Source organism: Sus scrofa, chromosome 15, assembly GCF_054392235.1.
Source record: "Sus scrofa isolate SSC_HxYL_T2T_F1_AM1 chromosome 15, Sscrofa_HxYL_maternal_Yorkshire_Landrace_v2.0, whole genome shotgun sequence".
Taxonomy (NCBI): Eukaryota; Metazoa; Chordata; class Mammalia; order Artiodactyla; family Suidae; genus Sus; species Sus scrofa.
In genome coordinates, this window is record NC_139397.1 from 126,939,683 (window position 1) to 126,963,692 (window position 24,010).

General features: G+C 36.6%; 1 protein-coding gene across 1 annotated transcript in view; it reads left to right on the forward strand.

Annotated features, from left to right (window-relative positions):
- Nucleotides 1–24,010, forward strand: part of UNC80 (unc-80 homolog, NALCN channel complex subunit) — a 260,152-nt gene that overhangs the window by 116,232 nt on the left and 119,910 nt on the right. Inside the window, exons 24-26 of the mRNA XM_084998950.1 lie at nt 14,924–15,136; nt 19,113–19,248; nt 22,382–22,515. Coding sequence (XP_084855076.1) covers nt 14,924–15,136; nt 19,113–19,248; nt 22,382–22,515 — 483 coding nt within the window. The remainder of the gene's footprint in view (nt 1–14,923; nt 15,137–19,112; nt 19,249–22,381; nt 22,516–24,010) is intronic.

Here is a 24,010-nt window from a genome sequence, read left to right on the forward strand (position 1 = left end):
ACACTGGACTCAATGCAGGAAAGTATGCATGTAGACTCAAGAAATGGATGATTAGTATAAGTTTTTTTCTTATCTGAGAGTCTTTGATTCTAGGCCAAAGCCAAGGAGTGCCCAGAGGTCAGACTCAGTCAAGGTTAGAGACAGAGAAGATCCAGGTAGATCCACTTAGTTGAATACAAAGAATAGGTGGTGACAGTGGCTATGGTGGTGGTGATGTCATGATGGGGGTCGTGATGGTGGTGACAGAGATGGTGGGAGAAACTAACAAAAGTAATGTTTTCATTATTAGCATCTTCATACTCATTGTCTTATTTGTTGATGTGAGAGGAAAGGATTAAGCCTAGATGGTCCCCCAACTGAGGGCATGCTTAAATTCGGTTTCTCAGGTATAGAAAAGTAAAGGAACTGAAGTCACCGGTATATGCTGGCAAGTGGACTGAGAGGAAGGACAATGTAGCTGCATGTCTGAGGTGTTCGAATGAAAGCAGCATTCTGCTTGTACTGAGATTTATGTAGCTGTGGCAACTACTGTTGTTCATACCCATTGATTTGTGTTATTAGTTTTTTCTTTTTTTTTTTCTTTTTTTTTAGGGCCACACCCACAGCATATGGAGGTTTCCCAAGCCAGGGGTCAAATTGGAGCTATAGCTGCCAGCCACAGCCATAGCAACGCGGGATCCAAGCCACATCTGTGACCTACTCAACAGCTCATGGCAACACCAGATCCTTAACCCACTGAAGGAAGCCACGGATCGAACCCACAACCTCATGGTTCCTAGGCAGATTCATTTCTGCTGCACCACGATAGGAACTACTATTATTAGCTTTTGTATCCACTATGTTTGCTTTCACTTAACCTGATCTTATCTGCTTCCTGCCTCTCAGAAATGCTTCACATTTAATTGTGTTCTATATGTTTTTCCATGTATTCGTGGTTTTAATCATATCCTATTTATGTGTAAAGATAGAAATATGAATATAGAAATATATATAGATGAAGATATAAATGACAGATTTATAGATTGATGATAGGTAGGCAGATAGATACAGATGTCAGATAGATATGCAGATGCTGAGATAGATACAGATATAGATACTGATGTAGACAGAGGTATGTATTCTTCCATTTCATTAGATAGGATTTGGGAGAGGAACAAACAAATGATGTATTCAGTTCATCATCATATTCTAGCCAACACTTTCTCCCAGATCACTTTTATTGTCTACATTTGTTGGATATCACCTTCATTTTTTAAGTGCAACTTCCAATACAGTGTCTGCATTCTGTTGTCGTTTTATTGCAGAATAGCTTTCATTATTTTGTTGCCTTAATCATAGAATTTAAGTGTGATTTTTTTCCCAAGGTTACAATTTTCTTCAGAATTAAAAAGTTATTAAATGAAAGAAATATGAGAAATAACATTGTTCAAAGTCTGGCCAATCTGAAGGTTTTCGTGTGTTTTAAACAGTCCTCTTATTGCTATAACTACAAAGGGATAATTGGTTCACTTTGAAGTTCAGCACAGCTCCTCCTCTCTTTCTTTTTAGCATAAATTTAATAACTGCAACTGTAAGTCATTTTTTAAAAGACATGTTTTAGAAAGGACTCATTTCATCTTTAGGTTTATATAATCTACAAACACAAAAAATAGAAAATTAAACAGTTCAAACAAAAGGCATTTCTGTTTTCTATATTTTTCAGGTGAAATTATCCTTTTTTCATCCAATTGAATATATGGCACATATAACATGTACAGACATAGTGATTTCTAATTTACTGGAAATGTGTTAGCATGAGTAACACTAGGAATAATGTTTGTTTGCTTTAGGAACAATTCTATGAATTCATATTAGATTATAATAACTTCACAAATACATAGCTTTAGGAGCAGTAGTTATATAACATTTATCCAACCTGGGACACTTTTACAAGTGAAATGAGGTGCTATCAATAATTATACCAGTTAGACATAAACTGGAACTCTCCTGACGAAAGTGAAACATTTGATTATCTTGTAGTCATATTTTCAGGTTCACTGCAACAAATTTAATCCACCTTGAGGTTCAACATCATAAGACTACTTGATGATCAATGCAAGTTATATTTTTTCAAGTAGTTAGGCATATATGCCAATGAGGAACTATCAAAGCAAAATAACAATGTGTTCTCTTTTGCACCATAAGGAAAGTTGAAATAATCCATAATAATCAGAACTAAATTGTTAAATTATTCACTTTATTCTAGTAGTAGTATTGAATTTTTGAAAAAATTCTGATTGTAGACTGTAGCATAAGAAAAATGTATATCAATAAAGAGTTTACAGAAAAAAATTTTAATGTCACATACCCATCACATATCTTAAAAAATAGGGCATTTCCAGTTTCTTTAAAGCCCCCTATATTTCCTTCTTTAATCACTCACCCCTACTTTCCAGAAGATACTGTTCAAGATACTCTTGAACTTTGTTTTAATCTTCCTGATGCTTGCTTTGTTTTTTTTGCAGGAGCTTGAATCCCTAGAGACTATATCGTTTTGTTTTGTTTCCTTATTCTGTATTTTAATGAAGAGGAAACTTTAATTTATCAAACTTTTCTTTAATGGTTAGCATTTTTTGTCTTTTTAAAGAAATCCCATGATAACAATAAATACATCTTACATTTTCCTCCAAGTTTTAAAATTTACATTTCACTTTTAGGTCCTTAACCACAATTTACTGTGTGTCATAAAATAATATTTTTTTTCTTTTTAATTCACATGGAGAAATAATTATCCTAGCATAAGATATTAACTAATTCATACTTTATTATCTGATATGCAATGCCATCTCAATTATGTGTCAAGTTCCCAGACATGCATGGGTGTGATTCTGAGCTTTTTTCTGTTCCATTCCTTGTATACTCTGAGTTAATCTAGCTTCAACTTTGAACATCATGTAGGCTATTCTTGGCTCTTTGCTCTTACATATGAATTTTATAATTAACTTGTCAGTTTCCATGAAAATCCTTTGGTTTATTCTTGGAATTACATTGAATCCATAGATAAATTTGGATATAATTAAAATTCAATTTGAAATTCAGATCTGGATTAATTATTCAAGAGTGCTATTTCTTCCTGAGACTCTTTAAGTAATTTTAATTTTTTGTGGTAATTTGTCAATTTTACCTATATTTTCATATTTGTTGACCTAAAGTTGATCACAACATTTTCTTATGCATTCATAATTTTTGTGACATTTGTGGTTATTTTATCTGTTTTTATTCCTAAATTCATTTCCTTTTTTTTTTCCCCTTGATTAGTCTTGCCAGAAATTTGTCAACTTCATTAGTCTTTTTTAATGACCTTGTTGATTCTATCATATCTTTTTCCTAATTCATTAATAACTGCTCTTATTTTTTATTATTTCTTTCTTCTTGCTTTGAATCCATTGTATTATTCCTTAGCTTATTAGCTGAATGCCTAACTCATAATTTTATTTTGGTTTTTGTTCAAAACTGAACATTTAGCTATTAATTTCCCTCTAAACACTATTTCGATTACTTGTTCCATTCCTTGTGTACTCTGAGTTAATCTAGCTTGATAAGTAGTATTTTTGTTACAATTTAAGTCCTTTTTAATTAATGATTTCCTTGTACATAGGTTATTTAAATATGTATATGTGTGTGTTTCAATTTATAAATTCCAGGGTTTTGTTAGGTATCCACTCGTTAATGATTTCTAACTTCATTTTCAGATACCAATTCCTTGAAGTTAATAGAGCATTATTAATTTTCATAAATGTTCCATGTGTAGTTGAAAAGAACGCATTCTCAGTTGTTGGGTGTACATAGTGACTTTCCTTTTTTTTTAATTGAAGTATAGTTTGACATACAATATTATATTAGTTTCTGCTCCTATGAGTCTGTTTCTGTTATTTTGCTTGTTCACATTTATTTTTTTTAAATTCCACCTATCAGTGAAATCATATAGTACTTACCTTTCTTTGTTTAACATTTCACTTAGCATATCTTCCAGATCCATTAGGGTATGGTGTTTTATATTCACCATCTTCTATATCCTTATTTTCCCCCCTCACTCCCTTATTTATCAATTACTGATGTGTTAAAATTTCCACTATGATGGCAAACTTGTCCATTTATACTATAGTTCCAGCAATATTTGTTTTATTTATTCAGAGGCAGAAAGTTTAGAAGTGTGCATATGCTATGAACCTTTTGTCACAATCCAGTGACTCAGTTTATTTCTAGTATATATAAGATATATTTTCTTTGATATCGATGCAGCTGAAACAGTTTTATTAAGTTAGTTTGGCTCTGGTATGTCTTTTTGCCAATCCCTCTTATTTTCAGATTCTCTACATCTTTGTGTTTTAGGTATATCTCTTATAAAATGCAAATATTTGAATTTTTATACCACCCTAATGTTCTGTTTTCCCCTAGAAAATTTAGTGCATTTACACAGATTATGATTACTGATACAGACTCACTTGTCTTTTTCTTCCTATTTATTACATTTTTTCATTATTTCATTGTATGTGTATTCTTTTTTTCATTTCATGTCGCCCTTAAAACTATTGGATTGTATTTTATTTCTCTTGTTTTGTTTTGGTTTAGCTTTGTTTTATTCATTTTTCTATGGGAATTTTTATATTCCATTTATATTTTTTTAAATTGCATACATATTTAACTAAACGAAGTCTAAAATTAATGAATGAATCTCTTTAGTCTTCTTTACAACAATAGATTGTGAATGGTTTGAATCCCAACTATTTTTTAAGATTTAGTTCTATCTTGTTTTTGTTTTAACATTGACAAAGTGACATTGTTTTTATTGATTTTTAGGAAAGTGATTTTTACATTTGCCCCAAAGGTTAGCATAATCTTTGCTCACCATTCCTCCTTGCATCTTAGGCTTTCTCTCCTAAGATTTATATCCTTCTACTGAAGGAAACCTTTCAGACATTTCTTTGGTGATGATCAGATATCAGTAACTCTCTCAGCTACAGTTTACCTGAAAATGTCTTTTTCTGGGTCTCATTCTTGAAAGCTACTTTTGATGGAACTATAGGCTAATATTTTCTTTCTGTACTTCAAAGGCAATAACCCCTTCACTTTTGGCTTAATTGACATCCTTTTGTAGATAATATGTCTCCTCCAATCCCCTCTTGCAGTTGTTTTTAATATCTTCTCTTTATTGTTAATATTTTGCAGTTTCACTAAAATGTTCCCAGCCTGTTTTTCTTATTTAAGGTTCAATAAGCCCTTGAATCATGTAATTGATATATATTACATCTATTCTGGAAATTTTCCAACTACAAACTCTTCAAAGATTGTGCCTTTCACATTTTCCCTAATTTTTACTTCTATAAATTTCAGAAATGTGTGATAGATCTTCTCAGTTTATCCTCTGTTTTGGACAACCTCTTTTTCATATTTTTAATTTCTTTGTCTCTTTATCTGCTGTATCTTGGCTAATTTCCTGAGATATTGCTTCCATTTCACTTTTTCTCTTTTCAATTATATCTGATCTCATGGTTCTTTTTTTTTCTTAATTTTATTAGAGTATAGTTGATTTACAATTCCATGGTTCTTAACCAGGGGTAATTTTGCCTACCAGGACATTGGTGGTGTTTGAAGGAAGTTTTTGGTTCTCACAACCTGGGGATTGCTATTTGCATCTTGTTAATAGATAACAAAGATGTGATAAACATCTCATAATTCATAGTGCACCGCTCACAAAAAAAAGAACTATCCGGCCAAAATGGTCAATAGTGCTGAAGTTGATTTTAAAAAAAACACAACAAAACAAAACAAACCACTGATCTAATCTGTGTTTTAATGTATTCACTGAGTTTTAAATTTCAAGTACTACATTTTTTATTTGTGGAAGTTCTATTTATTCTTGTTTTAAACTAGCTGGTCAACTTTGATCATCTAATTCCTCCTATTTTTAATATTCACATTAATCTTTAAATGCTTCTTATAGACTAAGATTCCAGTAACTTCAGCCCTTGTGTCTGATTTGATACTTTGTTTTTGCTGGCTCTTACTCATGGTGGATTTTTTTAAGTATTATTTTATTTTATTTTATGCCATGCCATACCTGCAGCATGTGGGAGTTCCCAAGCCAGGTGTCAAACCTGTGCCATAGCAGCAACCTGAGCCACAGCAGCGGCAATGCTGGATCCATAACCCACTGCACTACAAAAGCACTCCTCATGGTGAATTTTTTAAATGTATTTTTAGTGTGAGATTAACTTCCTAAAACTTTATCTGTGCTAATTCTTTAAGACCTGTGTTAGAAGCAGTGTTATTCAGTGGAGTAGCAGTATCAGCATCATTAATGAGCATGATAGAAATGCAGATTTTCAGGCCCTGCAACAGATCTGCTGAATCAGAATCTCTGGGGGTGAGGTCAAAGAATCTATTTTATCCATATTCCCAGAAGTATACATAAGTAACTCTTATGTATACTCAAGTTTGAAGATTTGAGAAGCACTGGTTTAAAGTAGTCCCCCAGAGAGGATTTCCATTTCTTTTCTAAAAGCATCACCAGCCTAAGATCATTTTGTAAACTATTGTTTGGGTGCAAGGAGCTTGGAAGTAGTGCCTATTCCAGTCCAAACAGTAGATGATAATGTGGAATTTTTATTGGGAGTTCTCATTTAAGACTTTTTTTTTCTTTTTCTTTTCTGTTTCACCCAGAACCAAGCCTAGTCATGCAGGCTCTTCTGTGGAACAGATTATTTTATTTTTCATGCCCTGAGGGTGGCTGCCACCTGGAAGGTTGGTTTTATATAGGAGTCTATGGCCTGACCTCCCACTCTCCTTGGACCCAGACACTTAACTTTTGATCCATTGAAAACCCACGCTCCTGTCTTGCTGTAGGCAATGAAAACCCTTGAGGCAAATATTCCTACACTAGTTTACAGTCTTCCCCCTACCTTTACCCCAGAATTGCACTTTCTTATAATTTCTACTCTCCAATGATCTATCATCTCATATTAGAAACAAAAGCAAAAACAAAGTGAAAAAATGTTTTGGATACTTTATCCAGCATTTTTAGGTGTCTAGACCAAAAGAGGTTTGTCTTCACACCTAATTCATCATATTGTCAGAAACAGGAATCTTCATTTAGCTTTTAAAACATTTATCCAAAATATTAGCATGATCTGAACGAGTGTGTGCTAAAAATAATGCCTGCCTCTAGCCTGACAGCGGAATCGTTTCAGTTGCCCACAGCTACTGTAGAAATGAACAGGGGCAGAGGCAGCCTGTCAGTTGCTTAATTATCTCAGTCAGACAGAGAATTCAATACAAGCCAAGTAATAAATACCGAGTCATAAGCACATGCCCTCTAGCAAGCAAGGTTTCAATGCACACTAAGACCCACAATAACTGCTATTCCCAGTGGTTTTAAATAAATAGGTATCTTGCACCAGCAAGAGCTTTATATTTTATTGTAAGGCAATAAAAATATTATGTAATTCCCCAGGGGCCAACATCAAATATTCAGTCTTTAAAAACAGTTTGATCCTGTCCTTTGTTATTATGAGTTTTCAGGATCAGTCAGGCTTTCTTCTCACATAATAAGTTTAGATATAGTCCTTCAGGGAAAGGAGTGTATTGCAATTATAACCTTCAATTAACCATCATATATAGGTAACAATATTGTCTAGGCCCCCAGGCAAAATAAAGCACAGCTGTTTGAATTAGTGCTCTAGTTCTCTGCTTCACTTTCATAAAGGAAACATTCAATATACATAATTATCTTATAAAATGCAAGAAAAAGTGACAAAGGAAGTCAAGGAAAAGTAACCTGATGCTTGAAATTTCTAGTTGTGGAATGTTAGAGAAATACAGGCTGCATAACGCAAGACATTTTGTAATTTTAACCAGACAGCTCTGTCGCCGTTGCAGAGAACACCTGACGTAAGACCAAACCGTATGAAACTGGTAATGGGCTACTGTTTTTGACCTGCAAACTTAGAAACTTTATAAGGTTCAATGTAATATTTTATCTTCCCAGTTAAAAATTGATTCTCGCTTATCTGAGAACTATGGCATTATGTCATAGTGGAATTGAAGTGCTCTCTGGTATTATGGAACATAAAAAGGTAATGTGGTAAACATGTTTACCAGACTTTACATATGCCAACTTTACATATGCCTACTTTACATATGCCTACTTTTCCTTTAGGACCACAAGCAAGATTCTCTGTGGTATACCAATGGCATCAAGTTTTGTTTAGATGTTCATTTTTAACTATGCCTCTGATACCCTGTGGTTCTTTTCATCCATGCAGCATTCTTCCGATTCATTTTTCTCTATTTCTGCTGTTTTCCTCTATGATGTGAATCCATCCCTGTCCGTTTTGTCATGCCTCCATTTTTCACTGCTGCTTCAGATTACACTGCGCCATAAGAGGTAAAGAGGGAAAAATTGACTTCCCTTTGTGTCCAGGAAGAATCTTTTGTCTAAGGCATTCTGTTAACCTGCCCCTAAAATCAATACTTTCTAAACTACACGTGGGAGTTCTCATCATGGCTCAGTGGAAACAAACCTGACTAGTTCCGTGAGGATGCAGGTTTGATCCCTGGCCTTGCTCAGAGGGTTAAGGATCTAGCATTGTCATGAGCTGTGGTGTAGGTCACAGACACGGCTCGATCTGGCATTGCTGTGGCTGCGGTGTAGGCCAACGGCTACAGCTCTGATTTGACCCCTAGCCTGGGAATCTCTATATGCCATGGGTTCGGCCCTAAAAAGACCAAAAAATAATTAAAGTAAAAAAATAGATAAACTACACTTTGAAAGGAACTGATAAGGAAAATAATTCCCCACAGCCACACTCACACTAGAATGCCTTGAATACTCTTTCACACATGTGAAGTCAGTATTTGTTGCTATCTTCTACCAGAGCGTACAGTTGAGCCCTTAGCTTTGTACCACAATACCAACCTCAATTGTTTGTACAGTAATATACACACTACAACACCCTAAAATTGGTAGTGCTCAGTGCCTTCTTGACCATAGTATTCCCAAGCTCGTTTTCATCTGCCAAGTTCATGAGGTTTATAATAAAAAGGCAATATTTGCTTTACTCTATGTCATTATCCCTTAATCCAGATAGTGGCATTAACAAAGTTACTGGGTTTGGCAATTAATCTGATCAGATTTATCAGATAATAACCAACCTCCATCCTTTAATGTTGTGCTTGGTAGTTAGTTAATGGGAATTATTTGCATATTAATCTCAATTCCATTTCCTAACTTAGGATTTCTCTGGGTCAATAACTAGTAATATCTGGGTTTTATCTAAGAAGTTTTTGAGAGCAGAGAATTAAAATTGCTTTCATTCAAAACACCCTGAGCTTCCTAGGCAAATAAAAACATTTCTGAATGTTTTTCTGAAAAAGTCAAGCCAATCTACGTAGGAAACCTCACAAAGCACAATTTAGATTTTTTTGTATTCATCTTCTGTTAGTCCTTTTAGCACCATCTAATAGTTCAAGGCAATTAAAAAAAATACTCTGCCCCATACATTTGAGTTAGGTTATGTTTTACCTTTGTTAAATCATGAAGGAGCCAGGTTTCATAATGTAATGTTATTCCAGCAATGTTGTTTCTGTCTTCCTGTCATTAAGCAATGAATCCTATTGCTTTACATTAGAAATATGTCAAAATGCAACCCTCTAAAAATAAATTTGCATCACTCACCTTGCCCTCTAGACTAGCATTCATTTTTAGAGGCAAATGTTCTAGCTTTTTCCAGATACAGATTAATATATCTAAGATGTTTAGTAAAATGAATATTTAATACAAGAAAGAAGCATAAATACTTAGTTTATTTGTTGTGGCACCATAATAATGATAGGTTTGACTCAGAAAGTTCTCTGACTCTTTGCAATCTAAAGTCTTTCTATCCCTGTGACCTGCTACCAAGTCTTGGCACCAGTGCAGTTGATGTTAGTTTCTCATCATGAGTGCCCATCCATTAATGATAGAATCTTGCCATTGTGTTTTTCTTGTATTTTGCCTTTTCACATAAATTAACTTTGTATGTCATGGCAATACATCAGATGCTTTGTAAAATTAAGTCCCTATATAGATAAATTTCTTATTGGAATTCTTGATGACTTCATTTGGGTTGTAGACAAAGAGAAAAATGCTTAAAGGGCTAACTTACTTGAATCGTCCAATGCATTTGAGATACTGTGGTACTCAACAGTATGAAGTAACCAATTCTGCCTGAAGAGGGAAGGGACTAAGGAAGGCTTAAAGGAGGTAACTAGGAGTTCTCTATGGCACAGCAGGTTAAGATCTGGCATTGTCACTACAGCAACTCAGGTCTCTGCTGTGGCTCAGGTTTGATTCCTGGCCCCAGAGACATCCACATGCCATGGGCAAGGGCAAAAAAAAAGGGGGAGGTATCTAAAAAATCTTAAAGGTGGTTAAAGGTAGGAATTTGCCAGATGGAAAAGGGGTTTAAAGGCTTTGCAAGTCGTGGAAACAACACATGGAAAGGTATGAGATGTCATATTTGGGAGGCTAACCAGTTTGACATAATTGGACCATAGAGCACTTGAATTGGGGACAGAGAGAGATGAACCAAAGGTCAGGTATCTTCATTCATTGATGATTGAGGTAGATGGAGCCAATAATATATTTTAAATGGGAAAAGAGGTGATTATATATCCACCTCTTTTGTATGTATGTATGTATTTGTGTTTTAGAAAATAACATGCTTGGGTTATGGGATGGAAATCCCATGAAATTGGATTGTTATGATCATTATATAACTACAGATGTGATAAATTCATTTGAGTAATAAAAAAATAAAACAAAAAATAAAATAACATTACATGACATTAATGTCCCATTTTAAAAGAGTATCTTTCTACAGACATTGTAGAAATCATCTTTTACCAAGAATTACATGAATTTAAATTAAGACATTATAGATACCAGAGAGGAACTAGCAGAGATCTGGGCATCAAATAGACCTGAGATTGACTCCTATGTCCATTTCTTCCCAGCTCTATGAGAGTGGGAAATTATACCTCATTTTTAAAAATAGTTGAATGAAAATGTTGTTTCACAGGGTTGTTAGGGTAATTTAGAATTATAATTTATAAAAACAAGTTGATATTTTCTCTATATTAGCCTCTTTTAACATTTTTGGATAGAAGCATTGTTAAGAATACTATTGCTTGCAACGATGAAATTGTTTCAGTTTGAAAAACGTGGTTACTAAGCAACCTGTGGTTATTAGGTAACTCTGAGGTGATGGCTAATATTGTGATGTAGCTTGTTTTAACTGACACAAGTGAATTTTTGATGTATGTATTTTTTGTGACCTGTTGACCTATGAGAAACTTCATACTCCTTCCCTTATTAAATTTTTTGTCTTTTTTTTTTTTTTTTTCCCACTGTACAGCAAGGGGGTCAGGTTATCCTTAGATGTATACATTGCAGTTACAGTTTTTTCCCCCACCCTTTCTTCTGTTGCGACATGAGTATCTAGACATAGTTCTTAATGCTATTCAGCAGGATCTCCTTGTAAATCTATTCTAGGTTGTGTCTGATAAGCCCAAGCTCCCGATCCCTCCCACTCCCTCCCCCTCCCATCAGGCAACCACAAGTCTCTTCTCCAAGTCCATGTTTTTCTTTTCTGAGGAGATGTTCATTTGTGCTGGATATTAGATTCCAGTTAGAAGTGATATCATATGGTATTTGTCTTTGTCTTTCTGGCTCATTTCACTCAGTATGAGATTCTCTAGTTCCATCCATGTTGCTGCAAATGGCATTATGTCATCCTTTTTTATGGCTGAGTAGTATTCCATTGTGTATATATACCACCTCTTCCGAATCCAATCATCTGTCGATGGACATTTGGGTTGTTTCCATGTCCTGGCTACTGTGAATAGTGCTGCAATGAACATGCGGGTGCATGTGTCTCTTTTAAGTAGAGCTTTGTCCGGATAGATGCCCAAGAGTGGGATTGCAGGGTCATATGGAAGTTCTATGTATAGATTTCTAAGGTATCTCCAAACTGTTCTCCATAGTGGCTGTACCAGTTTACATTCCCACCAGCAGTGCAGGAGGGTTCCCTTTTCTCCACAGCCCCTCTAGCACTTGTTATTTGTGGATTTATTAATGATGGCCATTCTGACTGGTGTGAGGTGGTATCTCATGGTAGTTTTGATTTGCATTTCTCTTATAATCAGCGATGTTGAGCATTTTTTCATGTGTTTGTTGGCCATCTGTATATCTTCTTTGGAGAAATGTCTATTCAGGTCTTTTGCCCATTTTTCCATTGATTGATTGGTTTTTTTGCTGTTGAGTTGTATAAGTTGCTTATATATTCTAGAGATTAAGCCCTTGTCAGTTGCATCATTTGAAACTATTTTCTCCCATTCTGTAAGCTGTCTTTTTGTTTTCTTTTTGGTTTCCTTTGCTGTGCAAAAGCTTTTCAGTTTGATGAGGTCCCATGGGTTTATTTTTGCTCTAATTTCTATTGCTTTGGGAGACTGACCTGAGAAAATATTCATGATGTTGATGTCAGAGAGTGTTTTGCCTATGTTTTCTTCTAGGAGTTTGATGGTGTCCTGTCGTATATTTAAGTCTTTCAGCCATTTGGAGTTTATTTTTGTGCATGGTGTGAGGGTGTGTTCTAGTTTCATTGCTTTGCATGTTGCTGTCCAGGTTTCCCAGCAATGCTTGCTGAATAGACTTTCCTTTTCCCATTTTATGTTCTTGCCTCCCTTGTCAAAGATTAATTGACCATAGGTGTCAGGATTTATTTCCGGGTTCTCTCTTCTGTTCCATTGGTCTGTCTGTCTGTTTTGATACCAGTACCACACTGTTTTGATGACTGTGGCTTTGTAGTATTTCTTGAAGTCTGGGAGAGTTATGCCTCCTGCTTGGTTTTTGTTTCTCAGGATTGCTTTGGCGATTCTGGGTCTTTTGTGGTTCCATGTAAATGTTTGGATTGTTTGTTCTAGTTCTGTGAAAACTGTCATGGGTAATTTGAAAGGGATTGCATTGAATCTGTAGATTGCTTTGGGTAGTATGGCCATTTTCACAATATTGATTTTCCCAATCCAGGAACATGGAATATCTTTCCATTTCTTTACATCTTCTTTGATTTCTTTGATTAAAGTTTTATAGTTCTCAGCATATAGGTCCTTTACCTCTTTGGTCAGGTGTATTCCGAGGTATTTGATTTTGTGAGGTACAATTTTAATTTTTTGTCTTTTTTTAGGGCCGCACCCGTGGCATATGGAGGGTCCCAGGCTAGGGGCTAAATCAGAGCTGTATCTACTGGCCTATACCACAGACACAGTGACATGGGATCCGAGCCACATCTGCAAACTTAACCATAGCTCATGGCAACTCTGGATCCTTAACCTGCTGAGTGAGGCCAGGGATCGAACCTGCCTCCTCATGAATACAAGTCAGATTCGCTTCTGCTGAGTCACAACAAGAACTCCAATTTTTTTTTTTTTTTTTGATTATAGGACCTATCTCACTCTTACCAGTTTCTGGGTATCAACTAAAAGATGTTTCATTTTTTTCAAGTACATCTTGACATGACGAGATGCAGCCATATTTTTATTTTCCTGAAGAAATGCTCTATTTTTCACTTATCAATTAAGCAATTTCCTCTTTGTCAAATAGTTTCAGTTGAAACCATACCTTTTAAAGCAGAATTTGGCCTGTTGTTTAAGAAAAATTGGGGGAAAAAACTAACTTAACCTTACTTATTAATTTTTGTATTTCAGGCCCCAACTTATTCTCTGTTTTCTCTTACAACTCAGCCTGATTTAGTAAGCTCTTCCTTTTCTAACTAGCCAATGAGAAAACAGTTGCACTTCCTTGGAACCAGTGAATGGTCCTAAATAATAGATTTTTGTTTGAACAAAATCCCTACTGATACCCTTGCTTGACATCAGGCTAGTTTGAGAAATTGAATATATGTTTGCCTCATGTTAATTTTAGGTTTAAAAAAAGTTTCTTTTTTTCTTTCTTTCTTTTTTTTTTTTTTTTTTTTTTTTGCTTTTTAGGGTCACACCTATGGCACATGGATGTTCCCAGGCTAGGGGTTGAATTGGAGTGACAGCTGCCAGTCATTGCCACAGCAACACCAGATCCAAGCCACATTTGCAAACTACACTGCAGCTTGTGGCAATGCTGGATACTTAACCCACTGAGCAAGGCCAGGGATCAGACCTGCATCCTCATGGATACAAGTAGGGTTCATTACCACTGAGCCACAATGGGAATTCCCCCCCACCAAAAAGTTTCATATTTAAAAGCTTTTTTTTTTTTTTCTTTGTCTTTTTGCTATTTCTTTGGGCTGCTCCCGTGGCATATGGAGGTTCCCAGGCTAGGGGTCAAATCAGAGCTGTAGCCACTGGCCTACACCAGAGCCACAGCAATGCGGGATCCGAGCCGCGTCTGCAACCTACACCACAGCTCATGGCAACACCGGATCATTAACCCACTGAGCAAGGGCAGGGACCGAACCCGCAACCTCATGGTTCCTAGTCGGATTCGTTAACCACTGCGCCAGGACGGGAACTCCCTAAAGCTTTTTATTAAAAGTTATTTCACACTCCAATCCCAGCTACATCTTCAATACAAAGATGGAGTTATGAAATGACTTGAGATTCTCCAAAAGGAGAAAACTAAACTCAGAAATCTCCTTAAAATGTCTAATTTTTCAATACTCAAATTTGCCTTCATGAATTCATTTTCCAGATTTCCCAGGACTGTTGTAACTGTGCTAACACTTCCCTGGGAAATACGGCTAAACTAAAACTATGGAGATGAAAATAAACCAAGAGTGCATAGTCCTTCCCTTTAAAGTCAATTTATTGTTCATCAATCCCACATTATTCTTTCCTTAACCGTCCTACTCAGGAAGCACCCGTGGTAGCCAGAGCAGCGCTGTTCCTGGAATGTGCCCGTTTTGTTCACCGCTGCAACCGTGGCAACTGGCCAGAGTGGATGAAAGGGCATCACGTGAATATCACCAAGAAAGGCCTTTCCAGGGGCCGGTCTCCCATCGTGGGCAACAAGCGGAACCAGAAGCTGCAGTGGAATGCTGCCAAGCTCTTCTACCAATGGGGAGACGTGAGCTTTTGATTTTCTTCTGTAAAAAATTAGGCTGAGTGAAGTGAAGAAGTTTTGCATTTGTTCATTTGTTCGGGAGACAATTGCTTGTATATCTGTGATGTAGCAGGCACTGAACAAAACATTTCAGGGGAAGCAAACTTAGTGTATTTAATCTTCCCAATAAATCTACAGAGTTAGAGATGATTATCTCTTCTGTCTCCTCCCCTGGTCCTCTGCCTCTTTCCCTGCTCTAAATGCGGACATTCTCAGGATCTCTTGTGATTTCTTCCTGTATAATCTCCACCAGGATGACATTTATTCCTGTTTTCAACCGTTAGCTGTATGCCAGTGGCCCACACATCTCTATCCACAGCACCTGCTTCAGATCCCCAACCAACATTGCCAACTGTACTTTGGAGGCGTTCCCGTCATGTCCTGAAAGTCAATCGGACCAAAATAAAACCCTTCTCTCCATCTAAACACGCCTGCATCTGCAACCCCTCTTGAACTTTCTGTCCTTATTGACGGTACCACCAGCATCTAAGTTGATTGACAGCCTTGAACATATTCCACACCTCCTTCCCCTATGGGTTCCATCTTTTCCATGTCACTGATGCCCTTTTAAGTCAGATGGTCACTACGTCTCATCTACTTAACTGAAGTGTTTTCCTATTTGGTCGCCTCCCCACAGGCTCCCCTTATCTGACCCATCCTACACACTGCCAGTAAAATGCTCTCCCTATGGTATAGCCCACCTAAAAGCAGAACATTCCTATTTTCTCCCAGCCCCCAGATGTGTTCCCTCCAATTCATTCGCCAAACTGCTGTTAGAGGGCCTAGGCTAAAATGCAAATCAGATTGTGTTTCTTACCCATGCATGATGCTTCAGGGGCCTTCCATTTCCCTTGAGATAAAACCCGTATTGTTTAGCCTGGCATTGTGGTTCTCTCCATAAGCTTTGTTCAAATCACACTAAGATTATGGACAATAAAGTCAAATGAGCTAATGTATCAAAAGAACATTTATTTGCTCAATCCTTTGCGTCGAAGAGATGTTCAATAATAAGTTATTACATTCATTTTTTAAAATTTTATAGCTGCACCTGTGGCATGTAGAAGTTCCCAGGCCAGTGAGTGAGTCTGAGTCACAGCAACCTACACTGCAGCTATGGCAATGTCAGATCCTTTTAATCCACTGTAACGGGCTTGGATTGAACCCATGCCTCAGAGGACCCCTAGCTACAGCAGTTGGATTCTTAACACACTGCACCATAGTAGGAACTCCAGAAGTTATTATGTTAATTTTGAAAACAGGTTATATAGTTTGTCTATGCTTTTCTTTTTCTTTTTCTTTCTTTCTTTCTTTTTTTTTTTTTTTTTTTTTTTTGCTTTATAGGGTTGCACCCACAGCATATGGAAGTTCCCAGGCTAGGGGTCAAATAGGAGCTGCAGCTACTGGCCTACACCACAGCCACAGCAACTTAGGATCCAAACCATGTCTGTAACCTACATCACAGCTCATGGCAATGCCAGATGCCTAACCCACTGAGCAAGGGAGGGATTTATCCTCAGGGATACTAGTCAGATTTGTTTCTACTGTGCCACAACGGAAACTCTCTGTCTGCATTTTTAGGCAGCTAGCAGAGTGTCCCTTAGATGAGTGATAAGGGTTCTCCCCAACTCAAAAACTACTTTTCATCCTTCTTTAGAGTGCAAAATGAAGTCCAGTTTCAAGAACTGTAGGATCTAGTCCCAATCCACCTTTCCACACCCTTACACACATCATTTCCTCCCACGAAATGATGCTTCAACCAAGTGCCTTGTCAGTCTCTGAACACATCAGTGTGTTTCCCGGTATAGGGATCTTTTGGAAGAGCCTCTATCTGTTATAGCCACTCTTCTCTTCCCCATTAGAGAGAACACCAATTCTTCAAACTCTATAGCAATGAGACTTTGTATGTTTCTCTGAAATGAATCGAATCTCTCCATCTTTTAAACTAATAAAATGCTTTCAGTCTCTTTTACCCCTTTCTGTGGTATTTTGTTATGTTATTACCTCCACAGTAGACTGTAAACTCATTGAGGGGGAAGCGCAAAAGACAGAGTCATACGCTCTGTATTTGAATCCCAATTCAAAGTTGCTGAATGACCTTGAACAAGTCTTTCAACCTCTCTACCTTTCCTGATTGCCAAACAGTGATCCTTCTTTATGAGGCTTTATAATCTACTAGGGCATGTTAAATAAAGATACTGATGTACTATAACAATGTATTTGACTTATGTTTTATTTAATACCAAACAAATTACCTCACCTCATAAATATTTGATGAATGAAAAAGGAATAAACATTTCCCTAAGGCATTTTTCTAGTCTTGGAAGAGATATAGAGCTCTAAATTATTATTTAGATGTTTAGTATTACCCTAGTCAAGTTGATTTTTTGAGCAATTTTTAAGCTTTATGAACTGTGAGTTTAACTTAAATTGTTTAGTTTCAGCATCCTGAAAGGATCAACGTAGATTTTTTTCCCCTTTGAATCTCATGACTAAAGTTTGTTGGCTCCACTCCAGACTCATAAATCCATGTCTCTTCTTTAGAGAAGATTTCCAAAATAGGAGCATTAGGGCAAGGCTTTTCATTGAGGTGCTGGTGTTTGTTTTCATGTTTTGTTTTGGTTTTGTTAACTTTGTAAAACTTCTCAGGTTAACATACTAAAATTTTAGGATATTGTGATATCTTTTTACACTGCTGCCTTTCTCCTTAATGTGGTTTGTGGTACGCCTCATTTAATTCCAGCATTTAAGGAGACCCCTTTGTTTGTAAGCAGCCAAGATGTTCAAACAACTTGTGTTTTTATTTAAAGAGTGCTGGACCTATCTTTGTCAATTTCCAGTAGTAAGTCTAACTTCTCATATGCCCAGAATTTAGTAACTTTTCTAAATACTTGAAATAGATGATACGGGAAGAAAAAAATAACTAGCTGTCATTTTGTTCTCACTAATGCACAGAGTAACCAAAATATCAGACTCCAAGTTCAGTGATGATTTTAGCTTTTTGACCCTCTCTCCTAAGCATATGTCTCTTCTTTTGTTGCTTATGGTATGTAATTGGAGTGTAAAAGGAATTAGATAGAGGTAGCACATTTTGTCTCTTCTTTTGGAAAAATGCCTTTGGTAAGTCAGACAATAGGATATGATGATTCAGAGGAACAGATAGCAAGTATTGGTTATATGAATGCCGTGTAACAGGAAATAATTGTCCATGTGCTAAAGTTATTAAAAGTCATGTTTCTAATGTTGTTATTAGGTATGCTATCAAAAGAAGAGTATTTCTTATTCATAATGTATCATGAGAGAGAAATAAAGTATGAGGAAACCTTTTGTTACAGACATAATGACAGATGTAAGCAAAACTGTAGTACTGGAGTTCTTGCCAACCTCCAAACTCGTTAGCATGTCAGTGCCATTCTCATAAAATGGCATAACCAGAAACACTCTGAGGAACTCTGACTTATTTTTTACTTCAGCAAAATCCTCCATTAAAAAGAGCTGCATACTCCCTTATATGAGACCTATAAAATAAGTGACCTTTGAGTAAATAGAAATATTTTCAGGAGGTTTGTATAAGAATAAAAAACAAAAAAAAAAAGGTTGAGCTCGATCTCTCTCCCCTACTGCACACTCCACTGCAGTATCCCTTGAATAAAGTCTTAGTTATTCTTGTTAAAAAAACAAAACAAAACAAAACAAAAAAAAACACCAACATTCCAGGTCCTACAAGTCTTGAGGCTCAATGACCTTGGAAATAGCATCAGTGCCTTCCCTCCCTGGGTTTCCATACTGAGAAACGTGGCAGTAACAACACAATGACCTAGAGAGGAGGCTTATGGTGTAAATAATTCTCATTAGCACGTTGTTTATGACCTCTGTAATATGAGAGCCTGTTTTACAGTCCAACATACCTAGCGCTGTTTCATTCTTTTTCTCTTCCTTGTAGGCGATTGGTGTCCGATTGAATGAGCTGTGCCATGGGGAAAGTGAGAGCCCAGCCAATCTGCTGGGTCTCATTTATGATGAGGAGACCAAGAGAAGACTGAGAAAGGAGGATGAGGAGGAAGACTTTTTAGATGACAGTAAGGAGACTCCCTTTACTACAAGAACCCCTGCTTGTAAGAATCTCTGCTTTAGGAGCACGTAATATTTCTCCTTCCTCTTTCACATTCTTACCACCTTCTCATGTTTCCGCACTGCACTCTCTCCCCTCTTCCCTGTGCATGGATGTGAGCATGTGCATAAAGCCACACAAAGCAAGGGCAGGAACTAGAAGAAGAGGCAGTAGGCCAGGGCAGGGAGTTGCAGGCAGTATGAAACACCCAGTGCTTTGTAGCCTCTGACCCTTAATATTATTAAGATTGTTTTCAGGCATCCTTCAGAAAATATTATTGTGTCTCAGAAGAGGTTTGGTCAGGTTTTGTGTTTTATTATTGCTCTCAGACATTAAAAAACCAGTTAAGACAAAATAAAATTGAACATGAAAAGCTTCCCAAATCACTAAAACAGTGAATTATTTAATCAGAGTATATGACAACATTTAAAATAAAATTGAAATGATTCAGATTATTAGAAATGTGAATGTGTGGTGTGCTGTAATGATTTATTAAAAGTATAACTGAGTCCCATCATAGAAGAATAGAAATGAAGAGATTTCCAAACATCCCTCTCAGTACCATTTTGTGCATATGTTTGTTCTACACCATACAAGCTTGTGTGTACGTGTACCACTACCTTTTATGGAGTATCAGATTCCAGTATGGTTTTGGAATTGGTATCATTATCTGATGAAGACCTTGAGGTCTCTTCCCTAGTGGTTAGAAATTCAGACTCCCTCATGATGTCTTAAGGTAGTCCTTAGATAAGGATGCCAAACCTACTTCATCCTTATAGGCATGAAATACAGAAGGATGGCTGGAGTGTAACATTGGACAGAACTAAATAATAATCAAAGAAAACATATTGTCTTCTTTTCCACTTTCATACTAATTTTTTGCATTTTTCATCATTTTGCTCTTCCTCAGCCCTTATCAAAAAGAGAAAAATCTCCTTTACTTAGACTGTCAACAAAACACCAAATTCTGACATTAGTCTTTTAGCCTAGTGATGAAAGTTGGCCCCAAAGATTACCTCAAGTTCACAAGGGTCTAGACTATCTTAGAATGACTCATAAAATTGGGTCTGACTTATAGGAGGATTTGAGGATTGATTACCTAGCAATCACAGAACCTAGTGAAGACCTTCCAGAAGATACCCCCAAACTGTCCTGGATTTCCTAGGGGTCCTTCAGAACAGAGAGGAGCCAAAGCAACATTAGATGGATGTATCTTCATAGGCCAAAATGATCTCAACTCTCCATAAGACAACATAAGTATCTTCTACCAATATGGTATACCTGGTATATTAGTTTTTTAGTGAGAACATATATAACTCATTCTTTATTCATTCAACAGAACATTTTAGATGATAGTTATTAAAGAGCCTGGACTAAGACCAAGTTCATTGTCTATAGGACTGACAAGAAGAATCTAAATGATAACCTCAGGATTACAAGGACAGATCTAGAAGTTAATACGGAATATCTAGCATTCAATTATTTTTGAAAAACAGATGCACATCTAGGCAATTTCTAGAGTCATGTAGCCCCCACTGAATATAAGATTGGAATGTCTGCTTTAGTTCTACTTTCAATTCAATGCATAGCTCACTTTGTATTTAGAGAATAATTACGATATAAGCAAGTGTCAATCTGGAGATTTTAGAAGAGTTTGTCTTCTCCAGTCTTAATAAGAGGCAGTGTCCCCTCCCACATAATATGTCTGTAGAAAACACAGTGGTCTTCATAGAGAAGCAGTAGCCATGTATCTTTGGACAAACCATAATTTCTACCTACTATCAACATAAATCATGAATTATATATTGTAGTCAATTAAGAAAGCCCAAATAGGAGTTCCCATTGTGGCTCAGTGGTTAACAAATCCGATTAGGAACCATGAGGTTGTGAGTTCGATCCCTGGCCTTGCTCGGTGGGTTAAGGATCCGGCATTGCCGTGAGCTGTGGTGTATGTTGCAGACGCGGCTTGGATCCCGTGATGCTGTGGCTCTGGTGTAGGCCTGCAGCTACATCTCTGGTTAGACCCCTAGCCTGGGAACCTCCATATGCTGTGGGTGTGGCCCTAAAAAGACAAAAAAAAAAAAAAAAAAACCAAAAAACAAACCAAAAAAAACCCAAATATACAGGAAACATTTAGAGATATTTTTAAGAATGTTAATATGTAAAGAAATAGTGATTGCTTGATAAGTTGATTCATTTGAAATAGATAACAACCTTCTTTTATGTGAGGAATGACTTTGGTCTTCTTTTCTGAACATTGATAAGCAATTGCTTATCACAAATTACCATAATTAGCTCCATGATTTGTGATGTGATGCATTTGAGAACAAATCCTGAGGATTTAAATGTCTCTACAATGTGACCTTGGCCATTATCTATCTTTAGAGCAAAATTCATGACTTGGTCTGTGATGGATACAGTGTTTTACTCACTCAAAGACTGATATTCTTCAAAGCAAAGGAACATATTTGCATATTCTGGTGTAGCTATTCTTTAATATGTCAGGCTAACTTGTATAAACTGTATAAATAGGTGACCAAGTAAGTGTGTCTTTTTATGCTACAGAAACACATCTGGGCTAGAGCTGAAATGACTTCATTGCCCTGAGAGCATCAAGACAGATGTCTCTCACAAACTGAACTGACAGGACTTTTGTAGTTCCAAATTTAGTTCATGGCCCTGTACATTGTCTAAAAGTGGTTAAGCAGCAATGTGAAAATCTGACAAGACTGCTTTCTGTTTCTGTTTTCATTAAAAGGCTTTCCGGTCTAGTGGAGCTTCATTCTGTTACTCTATGATGCCTTGAAAAGAATAATTTAGTTCTTATTGACTGACATTTTAGCACTGAGGCCATTTGCTTTAGAACTGCAAAACAGAGGAAAAGAGAAGTGTATGGTAATGCATAGATTATGCTAAAGGGACCAGGTAAATTGAACATGTATAGGTAACATTCTCATTTGCAATTTCATTTCAGACATGTATAGGTAATGTTCTCATATGCAATTTGATTTTACACATGTGTGGCTATGTCCATTAACCCGTGCCTCTCTGTATTTTTTTATAGGTTTGTTTACTTATAAAAGAAATCTTTCATTCCATAGGTACTGTGAACCCTTCTAAATGTGGCTGCCCCTTTGCCTTGAAGATGGCAGCATGCCAGCTTCTCCTGGAGATTACCACCTTCCTGCGAGAGACCTTTTCTTGCCTGCCCAGACCACGCACCGAGCCGCTGGTAGTAAGTAAACATATTAATAATCAGGCTACTTAGAGAGTCCAGCCATGTGGCTGGGTTTTGATATTCACAATTTCCTTAAATAACCAATGGGCAAATGTATCATATAATTTAAAAGTTCAGCCAAGAGATTTTCATTATAAAAAGAAAATCTCCTTTCTCTACTAAAAAAAAAAAAAAAAAAAAAAGTAGAAGAAGAAAAAATAAAATTGACCTTGAAATCCCTAAAGATAACACCACTGGTTAAAATTTTGGACTGATCAACAGTCCAATCCACATGTTGAATTGACTGTCACTTATCCTAGGAATGTCTAAGAACCTCTAGGTTCCTTTACTCTGCAAACTATGAGTTTTATGGCCAGCTCTTTCCAGAAATCACTGATGGATTTTTTTTCATACTAACTACTCATAAATTCACGTGGAAATATGCTCCAATGAGTTTTCTCATTTAAATTATGGGGAAAAAGACTTACGTGTTTAGTATGTAAATGTCACCAAACATACATTTTATTTTTGCACCATTTCTTATGGATAGAGATAGGCAGAAATAGACTGTGTGAACTTGCACACAGTCGCACCGAGAAGCACACACACATGCACACACACACATTCCTGTACCACCAGGGCATGATTTGTTTATCTTAGGATACAAATTCTAAGAAGAGCCAGGAGTCATCACAGAGCCTTTGGGAAAGGAGCACACCTCAGACCCCACTTTGCTCAGCTCCCTAGTTCCCTAATGGGCACCAAGTTTCCAGTGGTTCTTTTGTCACAGACATTATCCAAGCATAGCTGAGGAACTAGACAAAATTTTTTTTTGTTTGCTTTTTCCTTTACACAAAATTCACACTGCTCTACCAGAAAAATTATTACACTAAACAATCTCTGCACTTCCATTTATAATCCACCAACTCTCCTGCTTTTTGGACCAAACTCTGCATGAGCAAGGCCATACCCCAGTCCTGGGAGGGAGCAAAAGAGTCAATGCTCTGGTATCCTGAGAAGTGCCTCAAACTCTGGTTTTCCAATGTCTGGACAGCCCATTTCCTCACCCTCTGAAATATAAAATGAAAATATGTATTGATAAAATATGTCTTCAAGAGAAACATACCCACATTTAAACTATGAAACTGTACCATTTCTATACTGAAAAGGGAGTTCCTCTGACTGCCCGTATTTAATTTCATATTATCCTGAACTTTTATTTTTCTGAATTATCACCTTCACTGTTACTTGCAATTACTCTATAAAATCAAATCAAGGCTGCCACTCAACATGTGTTTAAAGTCAATATGAGAAAATATCTGATCTGTAGGCCTCTTCCTCCTACTTACATTCTAATTATCCTGACAGCTTCATAAAAGCATAGAAACACATCTACTTTTAAATTTTCAGATTTTTAGTGGTCATTGTTTTGACCTAGTATGATTTTTTTTTTTTTTTTTTTTTTTTTTTTTGTCTTTTTGCCTTTTCTAGGGCCGCTCCCGCAGCATACGGA